We start from the raw sequence: 9,699 nt of genomic DNA on the forward strand, positions 1-9,699 counted from the left end.
AAGTAAGTAAGTAAGTAAGTAAGTAAGTAAGTAAGTAAGTAAGTAAGTAAGTAAATAAGCCATCTATAATTATATTTTAACCAGGAAAATACCTATTTGAGATATCTAAAAGCACATTCTGATCAGTATAAATTATCATATTTACCAATAATTTGTATAGAGGCTCCAATTCAAGATATTTTAAAATCAATTTTGATTAGTCAAAAAATAATAACAATTCTACATATCTATAAGTTAGTTTTGCCTGGTCATTATTTGCTTTCAAGATTGCTTTTTGTTCTGACTATTCATTATTCCAACGGAAAATATCATTTTACATCATTATTCAAGATATTATGTATTTATTTATATTTGTATGTGAAGTTCGTTTGTGGATAGTAGACACACTGGTTTGGACAGGTCCAGAGGAGAGACAAAGGATATATTTGGTAGAAAAATGTTAGAAATGCTGCTGTCTAGAAAAGGACAAAGAGGAATGCCAAAGAAAGAGCAGGTTTCAAACAGTCAACTTTGCCTTGGCTGAGAAACCATACTAAGGTCAACTTTATGTTTTTAATTTTGATATAAAGAAATATCCAGTGCTGCTGCATGTCTCACTTTTATAAATTTAATTTTATACCCATATATATTTGGATTAAGCGAGCCTTTTTAAACGTTTTGTGTTGATCAATGTTAGTTGTAATTTCCATTAGCTCCGCCCCCACGCTTGGTGACGTTGTCAGCACGGAAACGATGGTGCTGTCTGGCTGTGGTGGTGGTGGGGGGAGGACTAGTCAGTGAAGAAAAGAAATGGCGATGCTCGGAGGCTTYAGCTCAGCACCGCACAAGAAAAGTGTGTCCGACGAAAGCAACGACGTGTCGGAATTCATCTGTCCCGTTTGTCTCGAAATTTTCGAGAGTCCCGTAACAACACAATGCGGACATACGTGAGTGTTTTCGCTTTATTTTCGTTTCGACCTCGTCCACTACCAACAACGATGCTACGAAACGAGTTAAAAACAATGAGAAGCAGGGCTTGGTTTTTAAAGACATTGCGGACCTATGTTGGCGAAACGTCGACCGTGTGTGTGTCCGCCTGTGCTACGGCTCTACGCATCTATTTTTGTCGCGTAAATAAGTAATAGAAACCGTTCTAGGTAGCTAAATCAGTTTCAGTTTTGTTTACATCAAAGAGCAGGCCTCACTCGGGAGTTGTAGTTTTGCTCTCCGTTGCTGCAACTCATGAAAGCGCAGTAACAAAACTACAATTCCCAGCGTCATGTTGGGGTGGGGGGATTTACGATAAGCTCATGTCAGCAACAACAACGAAATAACATTGACTTTATTTTGCACCKTGTGTTGCAGCATTTTACAAATATTAAGAATGATTAAATTGAGTTTTCACTTCAAGCCACAGAAAGACAGATCTAATAAATAATGAATGTCTTTCATGTTATTTAACTTGTGCATCAAGATTTCTTCCTTTATCTCCTGCTAGGTTCTGCCAGAGTTGTTTGCAAGAATGTCTGCGTCCACAGAAACCTGTGTGTGCTGTATGTAGGGCCACTCCAGGGATTCTAACTAAAGCTACTAATCTAGAGGCCCTCATCCAGTCATCTGTGGCAGCTTGTAAGGGATGTGGCGTTCAGGTGCGTTCAATCACTGGTGTGCAAATTCTAAAATAAGAGATCTGGAAAACATTTGATAGTTTAATTAATAACTCAGTTTGGGAGCATAGATCAGCCATAAACGCTGGCAGCTTTATTACCCACACATGCTGAAATTAAATTAAATTTAATCTGAAGTTAGGTCTTAATATTTATATACAACTCTTATGTTGAAAACATAGTAAATTTTTTTGATGTTGCCTGTTTTTTTATTTTTTATTATTATTTTTTTAGGTTGGCCTGTCTCAGATGAGAACCCACACAGCGGCTTGTTCGAAATATCAGGAGTACATTGAGGAAGGGGTGAGGACCACAGCCCAGAGCCAGCCTACCGTTATCAGGTGAGAAACAGCAGCGGCAAGYGGAAATGTTTTTACTAGCCTCTTGAGCAGTGTTTTAAACCTCACTGCACGGGAATGTGATATTTTGTTTCTAAGATCTACAGCTGGTGGTGCTTTATCCACCTTCAAGACCACATCAGGTAAAACCCGAATGCCTTAAAAGAGAAGCGTACCCATATTAATAGCCACATCTGCATCCGCCTGTTCAAGGTTCTTTTGTTTCACTTYGATAGAGTTTCACTGGTCTGTTAAGATACAGCTGATGAGGAAGTTGTTACTAAGCCTGACTGGRAAGGAAATGCTGCCATACACTTGACATTTCTGATTCCAGATAACTAAGTACGTTATCTGAAAGTACACACTATTATATTAATATAAATGATTTTTTTTAGCATTGTTTACAACTCAAGGGAAATATTGATTGTATAAAACGGGTCACATATTAATTGCTTTTGTGTTATCCTTTCTCACTTTTCCTTCTGATTTGTTTAGTTGACAGAAATKGCCACTGTGCACACATAAWATATCCTGGCTGTGAAAAAATGCAGCACAATAAATCTGCATTTTTGTGTTTAAGCTTATAAAAGAGTCRGCGTTATACTCCTGAAAGCCTTTTTTTTGTAATAGCTTTTATAGGTGTAGTTGTCAAGAAAACATGAGCCATTACTTTTCCTGAGGCCGGTCATCCAACCATCACTACTCTGCCAGGAGAGGTGTCACAACATCACATGACACTTTTAGTTCTTTTACAGTTATACTTTCCAATAGGAGTGCATCTTTTTATCGGCCCCAATAGCCTATATGCCACGGACATCTGGTCCAACACTTAATGCCACTCCAATCACATCCGGTTCGTGGTCAACACAGTGTTAGCGAAAGATTTTTCACCCGACAACGACTCTTAATGATCTCCACAGTACAGAATTAGCATATTACATGTACCAACATTAACACAGGAGACGTACAGGTCCAGCCAAGTGGGAAAAAAAATCACTCCAAAGTGGATTAAAKCCATAAAAACAAAGGAAARATGTTCGTGTTTATGGCTCCAGAATTTAGCCTTTTTTGCTATTCCTTGGCTGCTTGTTCTGTGAATTTTTCATGTAGAGCTGTGASACTTATATTGTTGGAAAGAGCAGAGACTAGGCTTTAAATTGATGGGCTACTTATATGGTTTGGTTCATTTTCCCCAACGTTGTGAACTGAAAACGTAAGGATTATCAGGCGGAGGTTCTGCTGCTCTTCGTCACTCGTGTTTTTTTTACGCTGTAATATACACTCTAACAAGTTTTTACTTTTGCATAAAACTCATGATAAAGTTGCCGAAAAACATTTCATACTCTGTATAACACAAACGTGCGCACACACGCACACCACCTACCTTTGTACCGGCTGCTGTGTGTTGGCTTCCTYCTAGCTGTGAGGTGGTTTTTCCTCTCTCGTCTTGGCAGTTCAAGTTCATTGTTTTTCAATAAAATAAGATTGGCCGTTCAAGGTTTATTGTGACTTTATAACACCTGACAGTGTCAGTTATTTAAAAAATTAGTATCGTCCAAAATCGGAATTGGTAGGTCAGGCTTTTTAAAGATTGGTGATCAGCCAGAAAACTTTACAGTTTTTATTTTGATCTAACCTTTTATTTCATGCTAACAATCAAAATATGCTGTGTGAAATGAAAGCGTAGTTCAAAACACTGACATATGGTTCGCTTTACAGCTGTGGTTGAAACCGTTTCAGTCGAAGGTCATTTGGCTCAGGTGCAAATATAAAACAAAGTGCTGCAGTAAGTAGACCTGTAACTGAAAGTAAACTTCCAGCTTAATTATTTAGTAACACAGTCTGATTTCTCTGAAATGTTGATCAGAAGCCTGATACATACAAGCCTGTTGTGCCTGTTTGAAMATACTTGCATCATGATGAAACAAATGTGTATAGTCTGCTAATGGGCAGAAAAAGTACCTGAAATACTGTGGCATTTAGGACACCGAAAGATAGACATTTTTTTCAGTGTTGCGAAAAGATTCCTCAACCTCACGTGGTAAAAAGAAAAAAATAATGGGCCCAGAAATGTAAAAATAAATGTATACCAAATGAAACTGGTGGAACAAATGAGGAAATACCCTGGATTCACACAGTCTTCAGTTAAACAAAATGAAAGTAAACCTAATCTAATCAAGTTTGTCTTTGTTTGTTTGTTTCTTGATGTTGTATAATGGCCTACTGGCATTTCTTTAGTTACTGACTGTTCAGTGTCTGCATGTTKGAGCCTGTGAGGAAATAAAGCCACATTTTCTCAGCTCCAAAACCCTCAGAAACTGGAAGACAGAGTACCTAGGTTTCTTTTACTTTTGTGTAAGGGATGCACGATAACTCATTTAAGAACCGATACGATAACTGATAACTTTTTCCTTCTAATGGCCGATAACCGATAACATGCCAGGAGATAACTCTAGTTAGATTCAAAGTACATTTGTTTTTATTGTTATAATGTATGATTTCAAACATTTTTCTACCTGAAACAGTGCTTCTGAGATAATAGCGCAGAAATGGTAACCTGTCAATCAAAGTGTGAATGCATTATGACTGCATCATACTTACAGGAAGACACACAGAGAGGCAGCAGCTATTCTGCACGGTAAACCATGGTTAACAAAGAGATAAAAGCTTCGGTCTTTAGCGAGGGTGAACGGCTGGTTGTCATCCTTTCCATCGTTAAAGTGCTTGAGATCTGCGTCCTCTCTGGCAATTTTATTGGATTTGTCAAAAGACTCAGCAATGATTTAAGTCCTGATGAGTTCTTGAATGCTAGCTTGTTTTTGTTAACATTTTAGCAGACGGACTCTGTGCTGCGTTCAGGAGTTAATGGACATTACATGTTCTCAAATTGGGAGTAGTTGTTCCGATGTTTATAATTATAAAGCTTATGTATAACATACAGGGTTAATTAGTTAAATAATTCTTAAAATGACTGGTTGTTTTTCAACATGGAGGATTCCAATTATTTTTCTAGTGAGAAAGTTGTTTATTCTGCCGCAACCTGAACGTTGCTCGAGTAGTGTCGGACGGGAAGCGGCTTTACCAAAACAGATAAAAATAAACACACATTCTCATCGCCAYGCTGTCAAACATGTATATTATCGGTTCTGTTTGTTATGATATTGGACCGATAAGTATGATGTCATAATTCCCTGATATCGGGCCAATAACTATCGTGCACCCCTAATATTGATGTATAATTTCCTCAAGAAGCTCCAAGTTAGCGTTTGACTGTGTTTACTTTGGATAAAGACGCTGCTGTGTTAAAGTTCAGACGTACCTTGTGTAGTCCTGTTATCTTAGAAAAAAGAATGGCAGTTAAATATATTTAGAACTAGAACTTCTTCATGTTTAAAAGGTTGTAAACATTGGATTAAGATTAGAATAAGACAATCAGCAAGTCTAATGGTTGGTTTCATTATGAAAGCCTGTATAAACTAAAACTAATATTTGGCACGTGCGCTCTGGCTCTGTCTAATTTTTGTTTTTGGTGTTCCAGGATTTCCTTTGCCTGTTAAACTAATTTTGCAAACAATCAGTTGTTTCCAGTTTTGTTGATGAATGAATATCACAGCAAATGGTTTCTGTTTCCCACAGTCCAATGCCAAACCGCTACACTTTCTCCTGCCCCTACTGCAACTGCCAGAACCTCGATCAGGATGGCCTAGTTGAACATTGCACTTCCCAACATGCTCGAGATCCACGTCAAGTGGTAAGAAATCCACATCGCCCTGTTGTCCTCGAGCTCCACATCACAGATGTAGTTTTTTGTTTGTTTAGTTGTGATCAGTTGCATATTTACGGATTCTCTCTCTCTCTCTTGTTTAGGTTTGCCCTATTTGTGCCTCAATGCCTTGGGGAGATCCTAATTACAGGAGCGCTGATTTTTTCCAGCACCTCAAGATCAGACACACCTTCTCTTATGATACATTTGTTGTAAGTAAACACTAATATTAGTTTACCTTTATAATCCATTAGGGTTATAACAATACATCCGTTTACATCAATATATTGAATAAATGATTAATGGCTCAATTACATCAAGGCAAAATAAAAGCATTGATCTATATCGTTGAATTGAAATCATGACAGACCTTGTGATATTGAGAAACATTGCATTGTTATCCAAACAAATCCATATAATATCCAACATGGGTAGGTTTATATCTTTAGTAACCCATTCCCCTCTGCTGATGTCTCTGCAGGATTACTCCACAGATGAGAACACAATGATTCAGGAGGCTTTACAGCGCTCCCTTTTGGACAACTGAAGTGTGAGAAACAATCGAGTGGGAYGAGAAGTTCAGGAGGGAGGAAAAAGGAAGAGAAGATTGTCTTAAAAAGACACAACTCTACACTGTATCATCCATGCAACTGGTGTAACTGAACTGCTATGGGTAATTATTTTCACAGGGACATTGTGTCGTATCTTTGAATCTACAGGTTAAATAATCAAAAATAAACAAATCAGACAGGCTTAAAAAAACATGTTGTGCTGATTTGACACTGACACTGTTTCTGGTGTGATGATCTTTTATTCCCCTCAACAGAGTCTGTTCACTTTATTTATAGTTAGTTTAGTATCACGTTAACTATGTTTAAGTCATTTGTTCAGTAATGACCTAGTGTCATGTAACCAAAATCTTCCCTGTTGTTGATACTTGATATAAAAGATGGTTTGACCACTAGGTGGCTAACTATTGCCAGCAAATGGCAAACGACTTGTGAGGCTGTCAAGTAATAGTAACATAATATTCTGCTCCCAATTGGCACTGGGAAATGATTATTATTATTTTTGTATAAGGTGCTTCACCGGAAAGAAATGTTTTTGTTGTTGTTTTCTTTTCTTTTTTTTGTTTGTTTCTTTTAAACCGCAGTTTCTGATTGGTCTTTGTGTGTGTGTGAGTAAGAGAGAGTATGCTTTTTTTTCTCAGAGTTCTACTGGAAAGTATAAATAATTTGAGGGTCAAATAAAACGAGAGATAACCGTTTGCTTCAATGTAATGTTCTTCCCTTGTGTCTTTGTGCCTTCTGGTTTTCTGACTTCCAAAATTCATAGGGCTAATAGTTCATTATGCATCTAAAAACGCGAAAAAGAGAACCATCAGTTGGTGACGATCGCTTTTTGTTTTTATTTTTCCTTTGTTTATCTGCGTGTTTATCACCACAGGGGGGCAGTAGAGTTCCACCTTTCCCTGTGAGATCCAGTGACCCTCACCAGCCTTGTTAAAATTATACAGTACCATCAAAGTGTTATTTCTTCCTTGGTGTTTTTTTTTWAAATCCAAGCTTGGTTTTTAACATTTGGGTTTTGATTGAATGAATCATACAAAAGTCACAAGGGTCTAAAACAATATTTTATTGGTCTAATTACAGTAGCTAAAAAAAACAGCTTCAATTTTAAGCAAATGATAATGTGATATAAGTTAAAATCTTACTTGCTGTAATATGATTCTCATGTCCTGTGTCTGAGATGGTATTCATTACAAAAAAAAAACAGTTTATCGTGACTTTAATGTTATAGCTCGTGTTTAAAATTTTAATAGGAAAATGCAAAAAGGTTTTTTGTTTTTGGGTGGTTTGGTTTTAATTTTCAAATATAAATTGTGTCACTTGTTTTCCATAATGTGTTAATCTTGCAGTTCAAAGCACTGATACATGGTTGSATCTTGAGCTGTGGTGCTCATGCATTTTTCTTTCTTTTTAACAAGTGAATAAATTTCCTTACATGCAGATAAAGTAGCTCCAGTGCAGAACCTCAACGCTTTTTTTGTTTAGTCTTTAGTTCCACTTAGATTTACTGTGGATGTTCATCCCCCCCCCCCCTCATGTCATAACTGTGTGTCTTTCTAATGTGTAATAACCTTTTCTCTGTTCTCAGTATATCTCTCATTCTCTTTTGTCAGCCCTACTGTCAGAGGGTGCTAAATCCTGATAAATTAAAGCTCTTTAATTATTTAAACCTTGGCCCCGGAAATGAAGTGTAGTGATTTATACGTGTGTGTGTATGAGGTGTGTGTGTGTGTATGGGAGGGGTATCACAACCTTCATTGCTGATTGATGGCTACAGTCTAAAAGCAATGAAAAGAAAACTGGTGGGTCAAAACTTTTGGATTTGCTCAGTTGTCATAAAACAAAAACAGTGTTGCAGAGTAGAATTTTCTATTTCTGGTTAAATTAGTAAACTCTCGTACTAAAACTGAATCTTTTTTGGGGGAGACAAATACTATAGTCACCACAGTTTTTYACAAAACTGCAGAGGATCTCAAGCACCAAACTTATTGATGCAACCCCTTCTACATCCCTTATATTTCCTCTTTTTTATTATTATTGTTTCCCCCTCACAATCAGGTTTTTGCTCCTGGCAGATAGAGTAGTGGTGTTAGCAGAGGGAGAACTAACGAGATACTTGAGTGCTTCCAGGCAGGAAGGAAGTCGAGTCGAAAAACACGGTAGAAAGAAAGCCTTTCTTGTCTGTTTGGTGGCGCATCTTAAAAGGAAGACGGGGAGGAGGGAGGCTAAAGGTGGGTAGTAAGAATAGGAAGAGAGAGCAGGGTGGGGAGGAAGAAAAGAGAACACATTGAATAAAAATTTCATAAAGAACAGTGTGTGGTTTCTTTGATGAAAGCAGGAGATGGTGTGTGGAGTCTGCAGGCCCTATAGAGGCAGCAATTAATGCTACATGCACCCAGAGGCACACAAAGAAAGGCACTGGTAATGCTGGTATTTTTTGGAATAAGTGCCATCRCTCTGATCTGGACATTTCTGTGGTTGAAGCACATTATCCCCTGAAACCTTTAGGTTCAGGCTTCTTTGATTGAACTGGCTGTTCGATGGTCAAAAATACACGTTCTGTAAACACACATGAGGATTTTGGAGCTGTGTGTGCTACTCCAAACAAAYATTCCCATTCTCAGAAAACTTTTTCCTGTAGTGTTCTTCCTTTTTTAGGCAGGTTAAGTGGTACCTACATGTTTTTTATAGTCAGGATGATTAACTCATTTCAATCACAGCTTGCTTTCAGAGGAAACATGCCAGATCTTTTAAAAAATGATCAGTGAAATAAAATCTACTTTCACACAGGGCCACATGAGCATGGCCAGATGTAATAAACTTTGATGTTTTTTGTTTAACTTTGACTAAACACAAAGCTTCACATTCCTTGTGTCATTGCTACGGCTGAGTACCGCTAACAAATAATACCTGAGCTCTACATGGTACTTCCTGCATAGAATCAGCTTTTTAAAATGCCCTCTTACAAACAATGATGAGTACTACATGTACTAAATGTGAAACAAATAATCCAGAAATGCTATTAAAAGTAAAAGAGTTGTACTCACTGTTGAGCTCTGGTGAGTAGCTGCCATCTTGAATTTTGAACTCTCCCACTTTCTGACAGAGAATTCCCATGCATAACTGGCATGCAATAAGAGAGATGTAGTTTATGGTCAATGCTGGGTTTAAAGCAGCTTATTTTGAGACATTAATACAAGGCTATTCAACTAAATTGTTCAGTGGGCCACATGAAGCCAATGACTTAGGGCCCAGACAATTGTTCTCGTTTACCTTTTTAAATTGTTTCTTTTGTTGCATTGAATCATGGATGTGTAAAGTTTACCATTGACAAAAACTATTTTCATATTACGTAAAAAAGACCTTTTTTTATATATAAATAC

The 9,699-nt window shown here is 37.4% G+C and overlaps 1 protein-coding gene across 1 annotated transcript; it reads left to right on the plus strand.

The window, feature by feature from the left end:
• Positions 1–727: 727 nt before the first annotated feature.
• Positions 728–6,533, plus strand: rnf114 (ring finger protein 114). The gene is made up of 6 exons (XM_014017144.1): positions 728–926; positions 1,478–1,628; positions 1,881–1,987; positions 5,621–5,735; positions 5,852–5,959; positions 6,229–6,533. The coding sequence occupies exons 1-6, from the start codon at positions 790–792 to the stop codon at positions 6,292–6,294; spliced, it is 684 nt and encodes a 227-aa protein (XP_013872598.1). The 5' UTR covers positions 728–789; the 3' UTR covers positions 6,295–6,533.
• The last annotated feature ends 3,166 nt before the right edge of the window (positions 6,534–9,699 follow it).

The sequence above is a fragment of the Austrofundulus limnaeus genome, unplaced genomic scaffold (assembly GCF_001266775.1).
Source record: "Austrofundulus limnaeus strain Quisiro unplaced genomic scaffold, Austrofundulus_limnaeus-1.0 Scaffold3, whole genome shotgun sequence".
In the NCBI taxonomy this organism is placed as follows: domain Eukaryota; kingdom Metazoa; phylum Chordata; class Actinopteri; order Cyprinodontiformes; family Rivulidae; genus Austrofundulus; species Austrofundulus limnaeus.